General features: G+C 37.0%; 1 protein-coding gene across 1 annotated transcript; it reads left to right on the top strand.

Annotated features, from left to right (window-relative positions):
• Positions 1–21,484: 21,484 nt before the first annotated feature.
• Positions 21,485–22,039, top strand: LOC105512467 (14 kDa phosphohistidine phosphatase-like). The gene is given in 2 exon segments (XM_011942930.1): positions 21,485–21,587; positions 21,590–22,039. Coding segments are annotated over 2 exon segments (375 nt in total). The 5' UTR covers positions 21,485–21,487; the 3' UTR covers positions 21,865–22,039.
• The last annotated feature ends 3,601 nt before the right edge of the window (positions 22,040–25,640 follow it).

Raw genomic sequence — 25,640 nt, 5'->3', positions numbered from 1 at the left:
GCTAAGACCATGGTAAAAGTGCAACATTTGGGCAGAAGTGTCCCATTTTTCCAGGTACAGTCTACCGTGGCTTCTCTTGGCTAGGAAAGGGACATCCCCCTACCATTTGTGATTCCCAGATGAGGTGACACCCTGCCCTGCTTTGGCTCACTCTCTGTGGGCTGCACCCACTGTCCAACCAATCCCAGTGAGATGAACCAGGTAATGCAGTTGGAAATGCAGAAATCACCTGTCTTCTATGTTGAACATGCTGGGAGCTGCAGACCGGAGCAGTTCCTATTTGGCCACCTTGGAACAGAACCCTGATTTCTTTATATATGGTTTTCTTTAGCAATTTTAGCATATTTAAGACAGTTTATTTAAAGTTTTTCAAGTAAGTCCAATGTCTGTGCTTCATCAGGGATAGAAATTAGATTCTTTCTAATTTCTCCAACTAGTGGGCCATATATTCTTATTTCTTTGTCTTCTTTATAAATTTTTGTGGAAAACTAGACATTTTGAATATTACAATGTGTTAATTATAGAAATCAGTTTCTTTCTATTCCTCATGTTGGATATGTAGTTTTCTGAGAGTTGTGATTATTCATCTAGTGACTTTTCTGTACTGTTTTTGTACAGTTTATATTCTTTGTTATGTATGGTTTCAGGAATCTCTGTTCCTTTTGCCTGTGGTTAGCTAGTGTTTTTAAGGCATTTTCCTGAAATCCTAGAATTAAAAAAGAAGAAGAACAAGAAGAAGGACAAAACAAGATAAAAGAAAGAAAGAAAATAAAGGAAAAAAATTATTCCAGGCTTTATAGATTGGCTCTGTGTTGGGGCAATGCTTCAGTGGTTGGCCAGGCCTTCACAATGCTTCCTTATCTTTTACTTCTTGCTTGCTCTGAGACTAAATTTCAGCCAGAGGTGAAGGTCTTCTCGGGTCTCTTCTGAGTATCCTTTTTCCCTGGGAATGTATGTAGCTTTATAAACTCCACAGTATACTGCCACTTTTCAATGCCCTAATTTTCTCCAAGTAACTCTTTCCACATTTTTCCCCCAAGCTTTTAGAGTCTCTATTATTTGTGTCAACTGAACTCTCTCACCCCAGATGGCATGACGTTTTTTCATTTGATTTATAATTTTTTGAGAAATGTACTCTGCTCAGCCATTTTTCTGCCCTAATAAGAGAGTTCTGAGTTGCACAAAACAAAGGTGAGTACCTTGAGTCTGTTCTCCAGGAAGCTACATGACAGGTCAAAACTACCAAACAAAGTAATAATATTTATGTTTAAGAATAAGTTGTATTATTCTCCCCTTTCCAGAACCAGGAACCAGGGTCTTTTATTGAGAATGCAGGCTGCTGGCTTCAAAACTGCTATTGAGTCGGGGTAGGTGGGAGGCAAGGGCAAGTAAAAATAATGCAAAGCTTTTGTGCTTTTTCTAAGTTGGCTTTTTCTAGAATCAGCATTTGCTAGGTTGCTGTAAAACAAGAAACCATATGTTTTAATACACTTTTTTAAAGAGTTCCGTGACACAGTTATAACAATTAAGAAGTGCAACTCAGTTTCCTTAGTTTCTCCTAATTTTCCTTTACCTAAACTTTGTCTTTATATTATCGTATGTTCCATTCACTCTCAAATGTATCTATTATTCATACCCACCGGCTCATACGTATGTGTCTCCTCCAGTCCTGACCTTTTCCCTGAGCTTCATATTCATACCATCAACAAATGAACCCAAAATGACCAAGATTCAACTCATAGCATACCACCTGTAATCTACACACCTGGCCATTATCTGGGCTGTGTCTAAGCTGTAGCCTCCACTCCTAATACTTCCTGCTTTACACATCTGCATCATGAAATCTAAACTTTACTCTTATCTCAATACATTTGTTTTTATTTCATCATGCTGAAATTTTATCTGTTTATCTCATCCAATATACTATAAGCCATTCATATGTGATTACCCAGTACCTAACTCAATATTCAATATTGATAATAAATTGATGAACTGTATTAACTACTGAAAATTGTAATACTCCAGTCATATCCATAGGTGGCAGTAAGTTCCTAACATTATGAGGAAAGTGGTCTGTGTCTAGACATAATTAATCACAGAAGTTAAAATGTTAAAATGACCTGTTCTAATTTATATTTTGGTCTTTTCATGCATAGTAACTGCATAAGGTTTCACTTTTCAGAAATATTAAGCAAGGAGAAGAGAATACAATCCATTAAACTAGGAGCTCTTTGAAATGTTTTTCTACCTTAATTTCTCAGTTTTCAGACTCACCTACAACACTTCCTCACTCTTTTCAGCCTTCTCATTTTAGTATAAACTCAGTGCCAATTTTATCTAGAAGAAACTGATATAAAGAGTTTTCAACCAACATTTACAGTAAAATACAAGTTCAGTTTAAATAATTTGAATTTCTATTTTTCCCAATTCTTTGTATATTCTATAAGAAGTGTACAAAGCAATATGGGATTTTTAAAGATGACCTTGTTTTGATAATGAACAAGTTATTTTAATGTAAACACAGCAGTTTCCTCAGGAATCCATTTTGCTACAATATTACAAGTATGCCTATATAGATATACCCTGTAAGTAACAACTAGTTTATAAAATGAAATGTCATATCACCAAATCTGAGACTGTATTTTTCCACTTAAATTATCAAATAACAATATGGCATCCATATTCCATCTGGGTTTACTAATTTATCAAGGCCTACTGAAAATTTCTATTTCTGAAAAAAATCTTCTTATAGACTTTAAAACTAATATTCTTTGGACCTCAAAATTATTTTCCATAGAGTGGGCTTTGTTATCCACTCACAGATACACTCTGAGATTAGTGTATCTGTTGAAGATGATTTTTCTCATAAAAGATTTTATGTATAGGTTCTGGATGTGGTTTCTATATATTTGGTAGTTCATGAGCAAATCTGTGAGGTTGGTTTAATATATTTTTGGTATCTTAGCTCTTTATGTTGACAAGGGAAACTCTGCCTACCCCTTATGTGTTATAGGGCTTTTCCTTAAGTATGCCTTAATTAATTTCTAAGAAGTTATTTATTATACCACTAATGTATCATATCATAATCAAGAATAATTTAAAATTAATAACAAAAATGAACACAAGATTTCTATCTCTCTTGTTTCCCATCTGTATTAGTCTGTTTTCACACTGCTATAAAAAACTATCTGAAACTGGGTACTTTATAAAGTAAAAAAGGGGCTGGTACAGTGGCTCACGCCTGTAATCCCAACACTTTGAGAGGCTGAGGCGGGTGGATCACCTGGGGTTAGGAGTTAAGACCAGCCTGGCCAACATAAATCCCATCTCTACCAAAAATACAAAAAAATTAGCGGGGCACAGTGGCAGACACCTGTAATCTCAGCTACTTGGGAGGCTGAGGCAGGAGAATTGCTTGGACCAGGGAGGTGGAGGTTGCAGTAAGCTGAGATCGCACCATTGCACTGCAGCCTGGGCAACAGGAGCGAAACTCCATCTCAAAAAAAAAAATAGTTTAATTGACTCACAGATCCACATGGCTGGGGAGGCCTCAGGAAACTAACAATCATGGTGGAAGGTGAAAGGAAAGCAAGGCATGTCTTACATGGTGGCAGGAGAGAGAGAGAGTGAAGGAGGGAACTGCCAAACACTTTTGGCACTCACTATCACGAGAACAGCAAGGGGAAAACTGCCTCCACGAGCCAATAACCCCCCACCAGGTCCCTCCCTTGACATGTGGAGATTACAATTCAAGATGAGATTTGGGTGGGGACACAGAGCCAAACCGTATCACCAGGTAACCAATTACTGCCGCATGATATAATTTGCCTTCTATTCTCAGATGCTGATTTGCCAAGGAAGGTGATCACACTTCCCAAAACACTCTCCTGTCACCTTAGGCCTCAGGGAAGAAAGATAGGAGAAGGAAATAAATATTTATGTTGCAACAATAGGATCTCTTTTCCTCTGCCTCTATGACAGGTTTCAGAAATGGAAGACAGAGAAGGACACTTTATAAAAACACATGTGGTTAATAATCATCTACATACGGGTGATTGCAAAAGCTTGTTCAGTGCTAACCACTACCCTGAGTCAAGACCTATAAATCCAAATGCTCACTGGGCAGCTGCCCCATAAACCTCAGGAAACCAATGTGTTCCATCAGGACTTCTACACCATTCACACACCCACTTCAACATTTCTCTTCATGATTTTGTATTTGAGAGATCATTCCTTTATCTCCACTGAAACAGGAGCCTGGAAGACATCTTCTGCCCTCTCTACTTCACCCCTGTAGCCATTCAGCTTTTGAAACGTGTCCTTTTCCCTAATATCACTCCATTCTATTCACTTGTTTGCCTTCTCTGATAATACATTATCGTATATCACTATTGCATCTCACCAGGTTGATGAGGACACTAACTCGCCTTCTTCTCTTCATTTGTGCTCTCACACCTCTTTAAGCTCTTTCAGTGGCTCCACAGATAACCTACAGGAGTCTACAGCATTGGCTACTCTAACCTTATTTCTCTTTAAGTCTCCTACTCCAGTACAGCCCTCCAGTCACAATAAACAACGTGAGATTATGGACACTGACCAATTCCTCCTGCATTTCCTCACAGTATTGGATCTCTGGTCTCAATTATTTCTCTTCTTCACCTTTACCTGGCTTTCTCCTACCTAAGCTTAAGCCTCAGCTGTAACATCTTGTTCTCCTCAGAATTTTCTTGACCCACTAAGAAGGATTTTCACAGCATCTATCCTTAACATTCTCACAGCTCTTTTACCCATTACATTAAAAATCTCCCTTTCCCTGTCTAATCCCCAAGCTACGAGGTCTGTGAAGATGATTGTTTCTGAGTCAACGTTATCCCCAGGGTTGGCTGAGTGCCTGAGACACCACTGATACTCGACACAAACTTGCCTAATTTAATTGAATCTAGCAAAACTATGAATTTTACTGATGTGAAATGATAGGTCCGTGTCCTCAGTGGACAAAATTATTCAGCAGATTCAAAAGAGAGCTAGGAATAAAGTCCAGGCCAGAGCTCCAGCAGTCAGAGCTGCCTGTGGGGCACCAGCTGCGAGACCTGGCTTCAGATGCATGAGGGCGCCAAACTGCCTGCTAAAAAGCGGAACTGCTTTGTTCTCTCAGTTAAATTGTTCCTTTCAAATACTTACTAAACAAAGAGAAAATCTAGTTAATACATATGATCTTTCCAAATTGGCTCTAATTGCCTCTAGGCACTGTTAGGCATAGAAAATTTTCTATAGTTAAATGCATTTTCAAGAGTCTGGTTGTTTCAAGTCACGGTGTAGTCTATTCCAGACTACATTTTCTCAGCATTGCACTATTTCAGTAATACCACCTGGTCATGTAAAACTTCAATTATGGTTTCAGTAGCAGTGGAAAAATTAATTATATTAAAATACTTAGATGATCTAATTCTGAAGGGTTCAGTTAGAGCTTAAGTATACATGAATATATGAAGAAGAGTTGAAGTAAATATCAAGGTATGATGTTTTGTGGGAATAAAGCAACATTTTAAAGTCACTTTCCTATAATCTATAAAATTTGTGCTAATTAAATCTTAATAAGTTTGCTATGGTGTGGGTGGGGTGTACTGAACATGCTAGATGGTTAAATATATCAAAAATATGAAAGAAATATTTCAAAATAACGGAGGGCAGCTATTCCCATGAGCTTACAAATTATATTATAAAGCAATAATTACTTTAAAATTAGGTGTAAATAACCTTAAATACATAGGGGAATTTGGAAAGCAAGAAATAAAGCTTCTCAAATAATTGGCAATATGAATTATCTCATAAACTATATCAGGATAAATGGCTAAACATTTGAGAAGAAAATAATGCTGAATTACTAATTTATTTCTTACACAAAATAGAGCAAGGTCAAAACCTCAAATATAAAAAAGTAAAATAACAAAAATAACACAAAGAATTTTTTTTTAATTCTTAAATTCAGACGATGTTTCCAAGTCAAAAATTAAGCCCGAGCCAGGCACGGTTGGTCACACATATAATCCCAAAACTTTGGGAGGCAGAGATGGGAGGCTTGCTTGAGGCCAGGAGTTCCAAGACCAGCCTAGGCAACACAGTGAAACTTCATCTCTTCAAAAAGCAAAACAAAACAAAAAATTAGCCAGGTGTGATGGTGCACACCTGTAGTTACAGCTATTTAGGAGGGTGAGGTAGGAGGATGGCTTGAGCCTGGGAAGTTAAGGCTGCAGTGTGCTGAGATTGTGCCACTGCACTTCAACCTGCACATCAGAGTGAGATCCTGTGTAAAAAATAAAGAAATAAAATAAAGTCCAAAGTTCAAAAGAGAATATTGTCACTGCAAAATTTGGAAACATTTAAATATCAAACAATATCATAAATAATATTACAAAGGCCACAAACAAAAAACAAAGAAACAAATGCTTTCAAAATGTCTATTCCCCAAAATTTACCTACGAATTTAGAGCTAATCTAATAAAAATACTAGTAAGTTCAACTGAGGATGTATTTATAGTTTTTTTGTTTGTTTGTTATTTTTGTGTGTGTTGTGTATTGTTTTGAAGCCAATCAATATTGAGGTAAATATGAAGTTACTTTAGTAGATTGCTTATTGCAATTCATGGCATATAGAAACTGTTTCTAATGTTTTAGTTGTCTCCACCTGGTCATGTAAAACTTCAATTATGGTTTAAACAGTAGTGGGTTTATTAAATTAAATAAATTTAATAATTAAATTTATTAATTAAATTAAAATACAATACTTACATGATTTAATTCTAATAAGTTCCAGGAATTAATATTATATATTTAAAAATTAGATTAAAACTATCTATATTTTGGAAAGTATTTTAGGAATTAAAATAACATAAAATTTCAAACGCACCATCAAGTAACACATTTAACTAAAAGACATGAATCAGAATTATTTTAAAGAGAAACACATCAGATGTCCTGTTCTACCTGTGGATGTTCAGGGGTTTGCTGCTTTAAACATAAATCAAACCTGCACATCTCCCTGTATCCCTGAGCCCTCACAACTCACCCCTCCTACTACCTTGGGGTTTTGAGGATCCAGGGGATGCCCAGACCCTCTAGGGCCACTGCCCTGGGCTGCAAACAGAAGGCTCTAAGAGGTCACCTACAAAAAGCTGGATTTCAGACTCTAACTCAGCCATTTTTACTTATTGTGATCATTTGATTTTCTTAGATCATTGAGCTTTCTCTCAGTTGACAGAGTTTCCAATCAACTTTCTTGAGCTATTTTTTCAACTTTGATGAAGGAAATGGTGTTTTCCAATTGTTTCTCCAAGTCTTTGGCCGTCATTCTGCAGAAGTCAATGTTTAGATATTTGCATATACCTCGGGGCGTTTCTATTTCTAAGCAGTTAATTCCCTTCTCTATTGATTTTCTGCAAAGTTGCATTTCGTGTTCTTGATGTGGTTCAAGCAGTGTCTGGTGTTTTAGCTAAAGCTTTTGAATCTAGTTTTCAAACTGTACATTGTCACACTGTGTTTACTCTGCTTAGAGAATTTTGACTTGAACTACAAGTGCTTCCTATATTTGATTTCATTCACATAACCTTTTAAATATTCTTTTTTTCTCTCAAGTTTCTTTTAAACGAAACATTTAACAGTATTGATGAGTTTCTTCATATTAACTTGAGACTGATACTCTTGTTCTTCATTTTGTGACTTACTGTTTTAGTCTGCTTCCTTTTGTCTCATTCATATAATCTTTTCTTCACACTTTGGCACAGTTTAGACAGAGGTTTTAAGTAGCTCTATTTATCATTTACAACCTGTTATCTTATGTGCTAAAGTTTGCAAGCATTTCTTTCTGCTCCTTCAGTTCTTACACTCTTTCTTGTTATTCACATGCAGGGAATAAGCACCTTTATAGGCTTTCCTAAAACTCTTCATTTTCATCAAAGTTATTAGTTACACCCCTCTGATGTTGTTCTACATACAAGCTTCGGAGATGCATATATTGTTGGCCTTAATCTTTGGACTGGTGGAATTTTGATGTTTCCTTGAGTGACTATATCTGTCCTTGAAAATGAGCCATCATCACTGTATTAAATGACATTTCAGAGACCTTTCCTGCCTGTTCTTTGTCAAGGTCTACTGTATCTTCCAGTGAAAATGTGGACCTGTTCACATCTTTAATAAAGCAGTTAATAAGTGCTGACAAACACAAAATTTCAAAAGTTCAGAGGACTGGTCTCCATTGCAGGTGACTTGAGGGCTTCAAAGGCATGTATATTCAGTCTAATCTTTAAGCTAACATGACTGTATTCTGCAACATGGGCAGAAAATCTTTTAGCTAGCTTGTATTCCCTCAGTGTACATCAGCAATATACTATAAAAACATCCAAAGTTGCACATACCAAGATTTCCAAGGGAAGATTAATCCAGACAACATCATCAGAACACTGCAGATGCTCCAGGACTAGCATCAATGTCCAGAAGGACATTGTTATGGTGACGGTAGGTCCTCCATGGCTCTGTGTGGGCACTGCAGTTCTGCCTCTGACCAACAACTGGTGAACTATAACTGCCTGTCTGGAATATTGTGAGCATTCTACCTCAACCCAAGCCAAGTACCTGGCACCAGTGCTGACCATCAGTGGAGTTGAAATTAAAAAGAAGCTTGTGGTATAAACAAGTGCTCATGAATTTTGGTCCAGTTACTGCCAAAATAGAAAGGGTTATTATTTGTATAGTACATTGTGTGGATGGAAAGAGCTGAATACGGCTAGAACAGATTGAACAGATTAGCCCATGAGCTGTGACCAGAGGCTACACCTGATCCTACAGAACCCAAGGGATCCGATCAACAATGTCACAGCCCATGCTCCATACATGAGCTTTTCAAGGTATAATTGTAGGGCAGCCTGCAGTAGTAGATTCATGTGCCCATGTCCCTGGGTAAGGCTCTTTCTTCTCTGGATTTGAAAGTTCCTTCTACAAGATGTAGATGGCTTATCCATGTTGTTTACTAAGATCATAGCAATTTCCCTACTCTGGGAGGAATCACGTTCCTTCCTTTGTGTTTTGTCAGACACTGAGGAATTAAAGCCTTCAGCAAAAGTATTACTTTGCTTGGGTTTCAATTGTAAGAATTTGGGAGAAATCAGCCAGCCCTGAAATTTCTTCACATTTCATGGATTTCCAGTGTTGCAGCGTGTCTCAGTATAATCCAGCAGTTCAGAGTGTGGGAGACTCTTATGTTTGACCCAGTAACTCAAGCTCCTTCCATCATTTGAATCTATCATCTTCAGCAATGGCTGTATAAATCTCAGAGGGACCTGGGGATAGTTTCCAAATCACCTAGCCATCTTCAGATTTGGGTTTGCCTTTGGGGAGGGAGCAATCTTATTTTCTTTCTTTCAGTTTCAGTCCCCAATTCCCTTTGTCCATCACTTGAAACTTTGCTATAAATAACTCCATTCATTTTTTTTTGCCATGAACAAATCCATTCTGCTTTTTTTCTTGAAAAACAAAAACAAACAAACAAACAAAAAACAGGCTCTTCTTTTGTTTTTCTTCTTTTGTTTTTCCTCTTTTGTTTTTCCTTTTTTTGTAATAGGTTTTATATTTTAAAGCCATAACTATTTTTAAAAATTAAAAAACAAAAACATTGTTCAGGCCAAGGAAACACCACTATAAGACAACTGCCAATCAGCAACTTCTGCTAAAGAGGTTCTAGATGAGGGAATGGTGGATCAGAAATCTTCATGACTTCGGTAAGTCTGGCATAGGTTCTGTGACTTCAGTGTCCAAATGATAGTTCAATAATACAATGATTTCTGATTTGAAATGTCTGATCTGATTGTGTGAAAATTCAGAGCTTAGACTTTATGGCTGGGAGGACCTTTCCAGAGTCCTAGTTGTGGGTCCCATTGTGTCTCTGCTCCCTTATTTCTAACATAAGGGTATAAATATATATGTCCTAGGGTTATGGTGAGGGTGAAATGGGATTGCGAAAGAAAACCACTACCCCCATTCCTGCATGTAGTAATCACTTGATAAACTAAGCTATTACTAAATTTTAGACAGGAATGAAAATTTAAATGTGAGCTAGTGGGAAAAGAAAGTACAGGCCTAATCAGCTTCATTGGATAAGCATGACTAGGCACTACATGCTTTTCTTTTCTCCATGGGCCTGAAGAAGAAACCTCTCCAGTTTTATGGCATGAATCAGAAATATGTGCTTCGGCATTATTTTGCACTAAACACAAATAAACAAACAAGCCCATGGATTTATACAGATCTTTCAAAAGAGTGGTAGGATAAGACTGTAGCTCACCACATTGTTAACACTGAGCATCCAAGTGCACAAAGTCATACAGGAGAGTGTCTTTGTCAGTTGACAAGTGAAACATTACACATCTTGGTTTACCCAAAAAGTTTGATGTTTGCCTCATGTAGAAGAGGAAGAAACTGCAGTTCAAAATCAGAAAACAAATGAATGTAATATACTACAGGAGTAAACAAAACAATGTACACATTAAGGAAACAAGGGCTTTTTACAAATGATCTCATGTTAAGCAGGATTTTAATGGCTTTCAATAGAATTAAGCTTTTCAGTGGCTAAATTATCAAAAACCAAAGTTGTTTTTCACTAAAGGTATCATATGATAACATGATATCCAAATTTTATCTGGGTTTCCTAATTTTGAAGGTTTACTGAAAGTACCTATTTTTTGCCAAAATCTTCTTACACAGTTTAAAAGTAATTTTTTCAAAATTATTATTTACCAAACAAAATTTGTTGTCACCCTGATAACATATAAGCTTTATGAATTACTGTGTCATAGACAGAGCATTTCTCCTTATAAAAAGCTGTATGTACAGATTCTTGTACTGGACTCTACATATGGTGACCCCTGAGCAAAATTGTAAAGTTTGGTTAAATATTATTTTTGGTAACTTATCTCCTTCCCTTGACAACAAAGCCTCCCTCTCTGGCTAGCCCTGAAGGATTTATCATCCATTCCAAATGGTTTTTCCTAAAGTATTCATCAATTAGTTTCTGATAAGATATAAATTATCTCCTCTAAAATGTCATAATACAGAAAGTCTTGAAAAATAACTACTGCTGTGAATGCAGACCTCATTTCAATGCACTTTTCTTCTCTCTGGGATCTTTGTCCTTCAAATCCAGTTTGCCTAGTTGTACTATGATGCCTCAAACAGCTATTGATTTTGGTTTTTATTATTGTTCTGAGAAGAAATTGTAGTTTAATATAAGCTATTTCATATAGCCAAAGAGAAAATTCAAGAGCATTCTTAATAACAGACTTCCAAAATACATAGAAAGATAGAGATTTATACATCCAGCTAAATAAATAGCTATCGATATAGGTATAGGTATAGGTATAGATAGATACATACATTTATTTTTGCAGGAATGAAGAAAGAAGTGACCTAGCATCAGCAGCCCATTATCTAATCTCCTATTCCTTTTAATGAAGGCACAGCATGATTATGATCCAGGTGCTCTTTTTGATGTTGATTGTTGAAAATGCAGTATTACTATGCCCCGCTGAGCCATGCTTTTGTTTGTACTGGGAACCCATAGCAATTCATTTGTTCAAAGAGAAATGCAATGTTTTGCCAGGTGTTGTGATTCATGTCCATAATCCCAGCTACTCAGGAGGCTGAGGTGGGAGGATAGTTTGAGCCTAAGAGTTCATGATCACCTGTGAGGTATAGCAAGACTCCATCTCAAAAAATAATAAGAAAGCAATGTTTTGAATCAGGTATTTATATACAATCTAAATAAATGTGATATGCAGTAGAATTGCCCCAGTCCATGCCTGAGGATCAGTCATCTCTCATGTACCCAAGGTCTGTTCTCACCATCAGAAGGTGAGAGGGAAGGTACCCTACAGGGGCGTATCTACCCCAGAGTAGTTATCGCAAAACTTATTCTCTGCTTCTCATTGATTCAAAACCACCTCAGTCATTGGTAGTAGGGACCTAATTTCCATTGGCAAATATACTTAATCATCTTTCTAGTTCTAGAAATAGACCTTTGTATAACCAATGACAAGCAGTCATATTGTTGCTTTTCTTTCCATTACAGCTGTGTTTCATAAAGAATGTAAATGCTTTTTGTTCTAAGCCCCCAAAGCAAAGTGATTAAAAGTATAAAAGTATAAGAAATCTACAAAATTTACAGAATAGGCAGTCAAGTAGAAAACAAAGAGTTTACTTAAAGTAAATACCAAAAGATAATAATGAAGTTTGATGATAATAACTAAATGGTGATCATCATTCTTTTCTTCTTTATGAAGACAGAGGGCAAAAATCAATTTGTCTGCTAAAATTTCATATATGTTATTTGTGTGCTCAAGTCGAGTTTTTGTACTTGCCATAATATCTAAATTATAACTATATACTGGATACTTAGTATGTTTCACAAATTATCAAGTTAAGTGTTTACTCAGTCAATAAATAATTGAGTTTACTGGAGTTGTAAGATTCTAGCCACACCAACACAACACAACACACTACATGAATTTGAGAAATTGTGTTTGCTTACAATTACTTCATAAACTCCCCCCAACTCTTCTCACACTTGAATGAGTAACTAGGCTCTGCAATAACATTACACCAATATTAAAAATAACAGCAACAGCAGGAGCAGAAGCAACAACAAATGAACTGCTACCCTATCCTTTTCCCTCTCTGAATACTAATTTAAGACTAGAGGTAAAGGTTACCATCCTTGCCTTGATCTTGATCTTAGGGGGACGCTTTCAATATTTCGCCATCATGTTATCTGTAGGGTTTTCATAGAAGTTCATAATCAAGTTGAAGACATTTTCTTCTATTCATAGTTTGCTATGAGTTTTAGCAGAAACAGATTTTGAATTTTGCAAATGCTTTTACTCAGTCTATTGAGATGATCATTTACTTTTGTTTCTTTTTTAATCAGTAAATATTTGAGTCATATTGATTTATTTTGTAATTTAAAAATATTTGCTATCATGGCATAAGCCACACTTGGTTATAATATTCTATCCTTTTGTTATATTCCTGGTTTTAATTGGATAAAATTATTTTAAGAATTTTTGCATCTGTACTCATGAGGGATATTTATGGTGAAGAAGAGGCAGGGCCAGCACTGGGCTTCGGGTGCTGGGGGCTGAACAGAAAACTGTGGTGCTAGAGATTTTTGACTTGGTATTCATGGCTCATAGTTCAGGACCTTTTCAATGTTGCTACAGGATGTACAAACAAAGACAGTGTAGAATTGGCCGAAGGACCTTACTTTGCTAAACCCTGTTCTGTAATAACAATCAAATACATTTAAAATTTATCTAAATTGAATAGATTGAAGAATGCACATTAATAATCTTCCAACTACTTATTAACATAAGCAATTATTAAAATCATATATGTTCTTTTACATGTGTCCTTCATGAAGATGAGCCCTTTCTTGAAAACAAATACTAAACACTTGGAGAACTTAAATTTCTTTTTCTTTTTCAAATTCATTTTATATATATTATACATCCTTCTGGAAATATAAACCTAGCACACAACACATTTAGTAAATATTGTTGAATGAAGAAATGGATTTTTATTAATTATTTGAGATGGCAGAAAGACAAAAGACATAAATCTAAATACCTAAGTGGGTATGCAAAACATGAAGTGCACCATCAAGCACTACAAACCAGCAAAAAGGACACAAAATCTTGTTATTTACAAAAAGTAACCAGTTCAAAACTCAAAACAGATTAAGGACAAGAGGATAGACAAAATTGTATCCAAACAGTTTTTAAATAGTGGTTTTCTTTTCATGCTGTAGATAGTTGTACATATGAGAGACTCAGATCTCAAAAATAAGGATGCTCGGGAGATAAGAACAAGCCACATTTGTTTAATATCCCTACCTGTAAGAACACAGGAGCTGGAAGGATGAGCTAATGAATGTTGTTTGGTTTTCATTAAAAAAAAAATTACACTGTATTTCAGACTTTGTTATTGATTAATAATGATAAATTGATTGCCATAGATTTTATAAGTTGGAGGGCTAGTTTCTAGGGAGGGATCTCTTTTACAGTAGCAAAAAGATGCATGAATAGTATCCCACCTACAACACTATTGACTTACAGGGATTAAAATGTCCAATTAACAATTCCAACAGAACAAGTGCAGTTTGAAACCGAACTCATTTCGAGTAATGAGAAAACACGTGTGATATTCTAGGAAGTAACTATCGCAGTCATTGACTCCATTATTAGCTGCATTCACTATAAGATGTTTGCCAATATCACATCTCAAAGATAAAATTCCTTTTCTTTTTTTTCTTTGAGACAGAGTCTCCCTCTGTCACCAGGCTGGAGTGCAGCGGGCTCACTGCAACCTCTGCCTCCCAGGTCCAAGCAATTCTCCTGCCTCAGAATCACGAGTAGCTGAGATTATGGACGCGCCCAGCTAATTTTTGTATTTTTAGTAGAGATGGGGTTTCACCATGTTGGTCAGGATAGTCGGGATCTCTTGACCTCATGAACCACATGCCTCGGCCTCCCAAAGTGCTGGGATTACAGGCGTGAGCCACCACGCCCAGCCAGATTAAACTTCTTATATTACTGCAGTTAGTGACTTGTAAATAATGTATCTCAACTGAAGTTATCTTTCAGTTTAATTAAATGAGGCTTCAAGCTAAAGATTTTAATGCCCTTGTGATGCTTCCTAAACATAGTATTCAGTAACCAAAAATTTCTTCTCACTTCCCATCGTGTATCTATTCAATTAAACATATAGAAATTATTCTGTTACCTTTGTAGGAGCTTAGAACCTGGCGACACTCTTTGCCTTAATTAGAAATACACCAGGGCTATTTATGTTAAAGCTAAAAAGAAGGGTACAAGTGGTCTATAGTAAAAAATGAAGTGTTTTTCTTTTTAAATTTTGGTTAAGTTTTTTAAAAAATTTTGTCTAACTGTAATAAATGCATCTGTACGATATTATATGGATATATTTTTTAAATATATTTGAGAAAACATGGTAGGTCTTCATGTAGAAAAAACTGAAGTATCTTTTCTGCTGAAATTGTGCTCATATTTTTGCAAAATATTTTAGCTAATTGTAATAGGTACATATTTTGTATATAATATGCATCAATTTTTAGAAGTTGTTTTGTGAAGACATGGCGTTTCTATCAGAAAAAAAGAAAGCTACTCAATACTCTTGTGTGATTTTCTACGATACGACTTCATAACTTGGGTCTAATATTCTTTTTAAAATGGTATGATGGGTGGGAGGGTAGCACTCCATTTTTACAAATTAAATGAACCATAATAAAATAGATTAAGATTAACTGGATAATTAAAAAGGTAATATCACATCCTAAACAATTAAGCATTGCACTTAATTTTTTTTAAGTTGCAGATATACAGACAGATTAAGTTTTTGCAAAACATAATATGTGGAAAATAAGAGCAAATCACTTTTCATTTAATATTCCAGTCAGTGTAAAATACTGAACAGTAAGTACAGATGCCTAAGGAATACATGTGTGTGTGTGTGTGTGCATGCGTGTGTGTGTATATGAACTGAATTGTATATTAAGCTATGTTTTCTTTGACTAGATTGAAGGAGTTGAGAAGGGGTTTCTCTATAGAGATAAAAGTAGCAATCCCCTTTAAGTAGCAAAAGGGATTGTAAAAGAGTCAGTGTCTGATTATCCTTTCTACTAGTTGGAATTCCCTTGCTGCTTGGAAGCCTAACAGGGTCCATTAGGAGTTTCTGATAGCAGACTGAAGGAACCGTAAGACACCGATAATCAGCAGAAGAAAAAAAAAAAAGAAAGACCAGTGGAGAAAAGTGACCATTGCAAAAGCAGGAATAGGGCAAGGCAGCCATCGGCCAGAGTCAATCATCAGATCTAGACATAAAGATGGACAGGGACATTCTACACAACATCTGAGAGTCACAGCCTCCCACTTCCACCCCAGGCAGTGCCCCTCTCCCCACAGCTCCTACCCTCCAATCCCACCAGCCTTTGCCTCAAAGCCAGAGGCATCTGCACCAGCGCCCAGGCTCCTCCAGTCACCACTGCTGCCCTGGTAAGAGTCAAAGAGGTCACAGTGCCAGGGCTGCCAGGACAAGGAGGATGGGCCACTAAAGCCCCCTCAATCTGTTTCCCTGACATTTCATCTTATTCCTGCTACCCTGTGGCTAATAACTCTTCGGCTCAGCTGGCCCTTCCCATGGACAGCGACATAGCCTTTGTGCTGCCCCTTCCTGACTCCTCCCTCTCGCCTCCCTCCCTCCCCAAGCCTCAGCAGCCCACGTACCCTGTCCCTCCTGGAGTTGATTCCAGCATTAGGTCCCACTGGCCATGCACAACCAGAGAGAACACTCACAGGATGTACCTTGGCACCTGTGAGCTGGGAAAATAACAAGTGTTTGGAGAAGAGTTGGTGAGTTGGTTGTTACAGAAACTGCAGAGGTGGGCTCCCCATAGACAAAGGCTGACAGGGATCAGTTGGAAGGGACAGTGCCCCCATCATCCCTGCCCACACATCATTAACTGTCTTATCTCCAGTGTTTGATTGTCCATGAAAATGATCGTGATTCTCAGAAGGTGCACCTGCTACCTTTGGTCTCAGTGAGAAAGGTGGGAGGGAGAAGACATTAATGTTGCAATAGCTGCATCCTTCTTTGCAGCATTCACAGGATTTTAGAAATTGAAAGGAGCAACTTGACTCTATCCAACTTTTATATGATGATGTTTCCAGAGCTCTCAGCTCAAACTTCTCTACTAACTTCATACTCATAGATTGGAATGCTTATTGAACAACTGCCTCCTAGTCTCTCAGACCACAACATGTCCAACCCTGGGCATATGTTCAACCCTGCACCATTCGCACACCTGCTTGAAAAACTTCCCTTCATAATTTTCCATTGCAGGAGTAAATCCCTCATTGCTCTTAAACTGGAAACCTTCAGGTCATCCTTGCCTCTTTTCATTGCAGCTCTCACTGCCTGGCAAACCCCAAAACCACTGTGCTCCCTTAATATCATTCAATTCCATTCATTTTCTTCCCTTCTGATACTGCATAGTTAGGCCACCATAGCATCTATCTAGTTTACAAACAGTCTAAATTCTCTTCTTGCTTTTGTCCACATTCCTGTTGACAAGCTACCAATTCATCCTCATTGCCCTTTGCATAAGCCCCATGTCCAAAAACTACAAGACACTTCAGAGTGGACTCATCTCCATTTTTGTCATTTTTTCCCACAAGAATATACCACTTTTCTCACACTCAACAACTTTCAGTTCTCTCATCTGGTCCAGCTCTTCTTCATATCTTTTATATAGTGCTTCCCAGGCCAGAAGGCTTTCTGTTCCTTACCTTTTACCTCACTATCACCTACTCAGGCTTAACTCTCAGCTGAGATACTAGTTTCTCCACTCTTTTCTTGACCCACCACCAAGGACTCCCATAGCACCAAATACCTAACATTTTCAGCTCTTACCTCTAATGACTGCATGAAAATTCCCCATTTCCCAAGGTCTTTATTCCACTGAATAATGAGAAGTTCTTGAAGATAAAGATTATGTTTAGTCAAGATGTTATTCCCAGGGAATGGCTCAGTAACTGAGACATTGATGACCCTAAAAAAAAAAATAATAATTGGTTTGATAAAATTTAATCTGGTAAAACTCTGAATTGTGTTGATAAGGAATACGAGGGTGTGAGTGGATACAGTTATTCAGTAGGTTGTGGTGGAGTTAGAATACGAGGGTGTGAGTGGATACAGTTATTCAGTAGGTTGTGGTGGAGTTAGAAATAAGGCCTATGATTGGTCTTAGGAGACAGAGTTGCTTCTGCAACCCCCTATGCTGAGAGAACAAGCTTAAAAACTCAGCCACTTTGTTCTCCAATTTTTCTCTCAAATGTTTAAAACAAACAAGAGTTGGTGGTGATGAATACATTTATGAAATAGATTTTGGTCATGGTTTCACAGATGTATACATACCTCCAAATTAATCAAGTCATATACATTTTTTTTTAAATCCAGTTTTTTGCATGCTAATCGAAACTCATACATCAACAAAATGGCGTTGAAAAAGGAGAAAACCTAAGTTGATATACAGTTATTGCCAAATGGATCTATCAATTAAAAAATAATAACTAAACAAGTTCTCAAGAATTTGTCTATTGTTTTCCAACTCACACTACAATCTATTGCAGATTAAACTTGCTTAGCAGCACATAACTCAGTAGTATTATGTCTACACTATAGAATATCAAATGCTAAAAAGGTGTTATAGACCATTCACCTTAATTCATTCACTTGACAGATTAGAGAGCTGTGATTCATTCATACTCCTTTCTGTAATTGCGATGTATTGCACTGTGAGATCAAATGTATCAGATGTCCTCATACTGCTGTTTCTTTGTTTATCCTATTTCCTCTTCCTAAGATACCTTTCCCAGGATTCCTTACTGACAAGACCCTTTAATGAATCAACAGAAATAAATCCAGTGTTGAAGAAGTTATAAATTCCATGCCAAAAGAAGTGGTCTCAACAGAGTCACATTCATTGCTCTCTATGCCCCCTCATTGTTGGACCCATTAATCTTCATTCATGCTTGCACGGTGACTGCCAAGCTGTATTTTAATAAACTTTAACGTGACTCTCTCCAACATAAAAAATGATTTATTTCTTGCAAATATATAAAAGTAATACTAACAGTTTGTGTTCAAAAAGAAATGCTGTTGAACAGACAGCCCTAGAGCTATAAAGCAAATATGGCACATTTATAAGGATTAATCTCAGTTGTACTCTGCTAAGTGAAACTAGACAAACTCAAATGGCTACATGCTGTTTGATTCTATTTCTGGGTCATTGTTGCAGTGGCAATACTATCTGGTCAGAGAACAGATAATTAGTTGCCAGGAGCTGGGAGTAGGGGATATGTTGAGTCCAAATGGGCAAAGAGGGACATTTTGGGGTAATATATGTATATCTTATTTGCAGAGTTAAGTACACACTGTTTATGTTTATGAACACTCTCAGAACTGTATACCAAGAGGATATATTTACTGTATGGAAATTATTGCATGTTAAAAGAAAAAATAAAAATAAATAGACAGCAGCCACATTGATGATTCATACCCATAAACCAGAATCTTATTTCTGTTTAAACTATCCAGCCCTGCAAGGGTGAGGGCACTGGAGAAATTTGCTACCAATACTCTTTCTTTTGACTATGTTGCTGTAACAGAGAGATCTCTGTGCACTCAAATAGGCATTGTATAATTCTGCTGTATTTCTTTTTATGCATGTAGGTAATAATCTATGATATGGAAAGGTTTAAGTAAAATAAATCTAACTCACGAATAACCTTATTCTTTTTTTTTTTTTGAGACAGAGTCTCGCTCTGTGGCCCAGGCTGGAGTGCAGTGGCGTGATCTTGGCTCACTGCAAGCTCCACCTCCCGGGTTCACGCCATTCTCCTGCCTCAGCCTCACAAGTAGCTGGGACTACAGGTGCCTGCCACCACACCCAGCTAATGTTTTGTACTTTTAGTAGAGACGGGGTTTCACCGTGGTCTCAATCTCCAGACCTCATGATCCGCCCTCCTCGGCCTCCCAAAGTGCTGGGATTACAAGCATGAGCCACCACGCCCGGACACGAATAACCTTATTCTTAAATCTCAGACTATAAAAAAAAAAATCCAAACTCTCTAGAGACATAGATCAAATAAATGGTAAATTCTGAGATAACGCATAACTGTAAAATTTGAGACACTCACAGAATTAAGTAAAATTAGAGAGCAGCAACTGAAATGTCAGTATGTTATTTACCATCTGAAATAGCAAAGTGAGAAATGTAGTACCATGCTTTTATTTCTAATGAGTCCACAAAAGATCAGAAATAGGGGGAGGGCACTAAAATTAAAAGAAATATGTTGTTACTATAATAAAATAATATAAAAATGTGAATATTGTATCAATATATTTGTGTGTTTGTATGCATGTGTGTGTTTGACATAGGAGTTTGTGGAACACAGAAGAATGCTTGGTTTTTGTGGACATAGTGCTTTAGTATTTTCTAAGTACTGAGGACTCTATTTAGTCACCAGGCTTTGTCAGGGCGTGGGGCTCTGCTCTTCTTGTCTTGGTCATCATGGATGTGTATACCCCCTAAGTCTAGGTAGAAATGCAATATCACCTTTGAGTAATGTATCCAGGGCCCCACTTGCTGCTACTTTATAGTCATATAAAGGTGATATTATTGTGTTTCTGTCTAGACTTACCCTACATTCACTTTTTAAAACACTCTGACCCTATATCTATCTTTTTCTTCCTCTGTAATTTAAAGGAATATATGCTTTAGGTATGTCCATGTATCTTTGTGTTTGTGTCAGGTGACAAGCAAAGAGGGATTTACTGTTCTCGTTATCTTTCTCCCAAAAGTATTTTTATTTGCCCTCCAATTTTTCTGTCTCATCCCGGATTTAAAATTTCCAAAGTAAAGAGCTAGCATATACTAAAAAAAGTCTGTTCTCATTCTTTTAAAAGTCATTTTATCAGGGATTATACAAACAGCCTAAAGAAAGGCAAGATAAGGAGAAAAGAAAACAAGAATAGATTAGATTATCAAAATATTGTGTTTTTAGAATTATGACAAAATGTCTAAAAACAAGCCTAAAAATAAATGTATGGTACATGAAGAAAATTCTAATGAATATAGAAAAGACTTAATCAAAATAATTTATTTATAATATATATTATAATACATATATTTGAATATTATAATATTCAATATTATATTATGATACATATTTGAATATTTCAACAAATATATAAACATAATATACATTTGAACAATATATAAATATATTATATATTATGTGTCATAGTACATAATATATGATACATAATATATATGATATGTATTATATTATATAAAATATATATGCAAATGTGTATTATAAATATAAATGCATGTACAAAAAGTAAATAAGAAAAAGAATAATGAAGACAAACTATATGACATATAGGACATAATAACATGACCAAATATTCAAATTTTGGGAGATTTAGAAAGAGAAGAGATGATTAAAGGCATAGAAAATCTCTTTATCAAAATAGAAAAACATGCTCCTGAATAAACATTGAGTCAATGGAGAAATTAAAATGGAAATCAAAAGTATTTTGGAACAAATGGAAATGAAAACATGACATACTAAATTCTGTGGAATACAACAAAAGTATTAAAAGAAAAGTTTATAGCAATAAATGCCTACATCAAAAGAGTGGAAAGATTTTTAAATAAACGACTTAACAAGGTAAGAACAAATCACACCTAAAATTAGTTTAAGAAGATAAATAATAAAGATAAGAGGAGAACTGAATGGAATAGAGACTGAACAAATTTACCAAGAAGTATAGTTTTTAAAAATTGACTTTTGGGAAGAACATGGCGGCGGCGGACCTCGCTCACATTCCTGATGTGGACATCGACTCCGACGGCGTCTTCAAGTATGTGCTGATCCGAGTCCACTCGGCTCCGCGCTCCGGGCTCCGGCTGCGGAGAGCAAGGAGATCGTGCGCGGCTACAAGTGGGCCGAGTACCATGTGGACATCTACGACAAAGTGTCGGGCGACATGCAGAAGCAGGGCTGTGACTGTGAGTGTCTGGGCGGCGGGCGCATCTCCCACCAGAGCCAGGACAAGAAGATTCACGTGTACGGCTACTCCATGGCCTATGGTCCTGCCCAGCACGCCATTTCAACTGAGAAAATCAAAGCCAAGTACCCCGACTACGAGGTTACCTGGGCTAAGGATGGCTACTGAGCACTCCCAGTCTGGGGCCTGCTACCTCCAGCAGCCATGTCGGAGGCCCCGCCTTTGCCTGCACCCCTTTCAGGGTTGGCCCTGCCTGCTTCTGCGGGAGCCCCTGGTGACGTGTTGTCTGCCAGGCTTTGCAGACAGGCTAGCTTGGCCACAGAATTAAACATGCTGCCACGCCAAAAAAAAAAAAAAAAAAAAAAAAAAGACTTTTGGAAAAGATAAGCAAAAACAATAAACCATTAGCTATAAAAAACAAACAAACAAACAAACAAACAACAAAACAAGAGAGATGATCCAAATAAATGAATTCAGAAACTATAAAAGGAGACTTTACAACTGATACCCCAGAAATACAAAGTATTACTGGAGACTATTATGAACAGTTATATACTAACAAATAGAAAAACCTAGAGGAAATTAATAAATTCCTAGAATATGCAACTTACAAAGTTTGAACCATTAAGAAATAGAAACCCTGAATGGATCAATAACAAGTAACAAGGATTCAATCAGTAATAAAAATCTCCCAACAAAGAAAAGCCCTGGATAGCTTTCCTGTTCAATTTTACCAACATATGAGGAAGAATTAACACCAATTCTCAAACTTTTTTAAAAAAATGGAATAGGTGGAAGTTTTTTCTAACTCATTTTATAAGGCCAGCACTACCCTGATACCAAAACCAGGCAAAAACATCACAACAATAGTAACAAAAGCACAGGCCAATATCCCTAATAAACATAGATGCAAAAGTCCTCAAAAAAGAATACTAGCAAGCCAAATCTAACAACACATCAAAAAGATAACATATAATTATCAAGTGGGGATTTATCCTGAAGATACCAGGATGGTTCAGTATATGCAAATCAATAAATGTCATACATCACATCGACAGAGTGAAGGACAAAAACTACATGAGCATCTCAATAGATACATAAAAAGTATGTTAAAATTTAACATTCTTCATGATGAAAACTCTCAACAAATTAGGCATAGGAGACGTTTACCTCAACATAAGGAAGGCCACATATGACAAACCAACAGTTAACCTTGTACTGAATGAGGAAGAGCTGAAAGGCGTTTTTCTAAGAACTAGAACAAGAGAAGGATGCCTACTTTTACCAATCTTAATCAACAAAGTACTACGAGTCCTAGCCAGAGCAATTAGGCCAGGGAAATACAGGGCATCCAAATAGGAAAAGAGGAAGTCAAGTTGCCCCACTTTGCAGATGACAGATCTTGTATTCTGAAAAACCTAAAGACTCCACCACAAAATTCTTAGAACTTTTAATGAAATAAGAAAAGTTTCAGGATAGAAAATCAACATACAAAATTCCATAGGATTTCTATACATGAACAACAAACTAGCTGGAAAAAAAAAAAAAAAAAAAAACAAGAAAGTGATTCCATCTAAAATAACTACAAAAGTATAAAATACCTAGAATAAATTTAACCAAGGTGGTGAAAGAGTTCTACAATGAAATCTACAAAACATCGATGAAGGAAATTAAATGCTGAGCAAACAGATGATAAGGCAACTCATGCTCACGGGTTATAATAACTGACAAAGTTAAAATGACCATACTACCTAACACAATCTACAGATTCAATGTAATCCTTGTCAAAATACCAGTAACACTCTTCACAGAAATAGAAAACAAAAATCCTAATATATGTATGGAATCACAAAAAGACCCCAAATTGCCAAACTAATACTGCTCAAAAAGAACAAATCTGGAGGCATCACACTACATGACTTTAAAATATACTGTGTAAAGCTGTAGTAACCAAAATATCATGGTATTGGTATAAAAGCAGATACATCAACCAATAGAACAGAATAGAGAACCCAGAAGTCAAACCACATGTTTATAGCCAACTGATTTTCAACAAAGGCACTGAGAACATACATTAGAGAAAGAAATCCTCTTCAATAAGTGGTGCTGGAAAACTGGACAACCTTATGCAGAAGGATGAAATGAACTCTATCTCTCACAATATACAAAAATCTACTCAAAATGAATTGAGAACCTAAATACAAGACCCAAAACTATAAAACTACTAAAAGAAAACTTAGAGAAAATGCTTCAGGACATTGGTCTGGGCAGAAATTTTATGGATAAGACCTCAAAATTACAGGCAACAAAAGCAAAAATAGACAAATGTAATATATCAAACAAAAAAGCTCTGCAAAGCAAACAATCAACAGAGTGAAGAGACAATCTGTAGAATGAAAGAAAATATTTGCAAACTATTTATCTAGCAAGGGACTAATATCCAGAATATACAAGGAATTCAACTCAACAGACATAAACAAACAAATAAAACCAAAACACAGATAATCTCACTAAAAAATGGGCAAATGATTAGTGACATGGTTTGGATGTTTGCCCCCTCCAAATCTCACATTGAAATGTGATTCTCAATGTATGAATGGGGCCTGGGGGACGTGATTGGCTCATAAGGGTGGATTCCTCATGAATGGCTTAGCATCATCCTCTTGATGGTACGTGAGTTCTTGTCCAGTTAGTTCACATGAGATATGGTTGTTTAAAAGAGTGTGCCACTTTTCCTTCACTCTCTTTTGCTCCCACTCTCACCATGTGACACACTGGCTCTCCTTCACCTTCTGCCATGATTATAAGCTTCCTAAAGCACTCACTGGAATCAGATGCAGGCACTATTCTTTATGTACAGCCTGAAGAACCATGAGCCAATTAAACTTCTTTTCTTTATAAATTACCAAGTCTCGGGTATTTCTTTAGAGCAATCCAAGAATGGACTAATACAGAAAATTGGTACTGAGGAGTGGGGCATTGCTATAAAGACAGGTCAAGATATGGACGTGGCTGGGAAACTGGGTAATGAGCAGAGGTTATGAGAGTTTCAGGGTCTCAGAAGACAGGAAGATGAGGGAAAGTTTGAGACTTCTTAGAGACTGGTTAAATAATTGTAACCAAAATGCTGACAGAAATATATGGACAGTGAAGTCCAGGCTGACAAGGTCTCAGGTGGAAATGAAGAAGTTTTGGGGAACTGGAGTAAAGGTCACTTGTGTTACATGCTAGCAAATAACTTAGCTGCACTGTGTTCATGTCCTAGGTGAGAGACAGGACTAGCTGGATTTCCTAGGCCAACTAAGAATCCCTAAGCCTAGCTGGAAGGTGACTGCATCCACCTTTAAACACCGGACTTGCAACTTTGTCCACAACTGACCAATCAGAGACCTCATTAAAATGCTAATTAGGCAAAAAACAGGAAGTAAAGAAATAGCCAATCATCTATTGCCTGAGAGCACAGCGGGAGGGACATGGATCAGGATATAAACTCAGGCATTCCAGCAGGCAAGGGCAACCCTCTTTGGGTCCCCTCCCCTTATATGGGAACTCTATTTTCACTCTATTTCACTCTATTAAATCTTGCAGCCGCACTCTTCTGGCCCGTGTTTTGTTATGGCTTGAGCTGAGCTTTTGCTCCCCGTCTACCACTGCTGTTTGCCGCCCTCACAGACCCGCCACTGACTTCCATCCCTCCAGATCCAGCAGGGTGTCTGCTGTGCTTATGATCCAGCAAGGCACCCATTGCCACTCCTGATTGGGCTAAAGCCTTGCCATTGTTCCTGCACTGCTAAGTTCCTGGGTTCATCCTAATAGAACTGAACACTAGTCACTGGGTTCCACAGTTCTCTTCCGTGACCTATGGCGTCTAATAGAGCTATAACACTCACTGCATGGCCCAACATTCCATTCCTTGGAATCTGTGAGGCCAAGAACCCCAGGTC

Source organism: Colobus angolensis, unplaced genomic scaffold, assembly GCF_000951035.1.
Source record: "Colobus angolensis palliatus isolate OR3802 unplaced genomic scaffold, Cang.pa_1.0 Scaffold104, whole genome shotgun sequence".
Lineage (NCBI taxonomy): Eukaryota > Metazoa > Chordata > Mammalia > Primates > Cercopithecidae > Colobus > Colobus angolensis.
The sequence above is the reverse complement of the archived record's forward strand: the minus strand, read 5'-3'. Positions and strand labels throughout refer to the sequence as shown.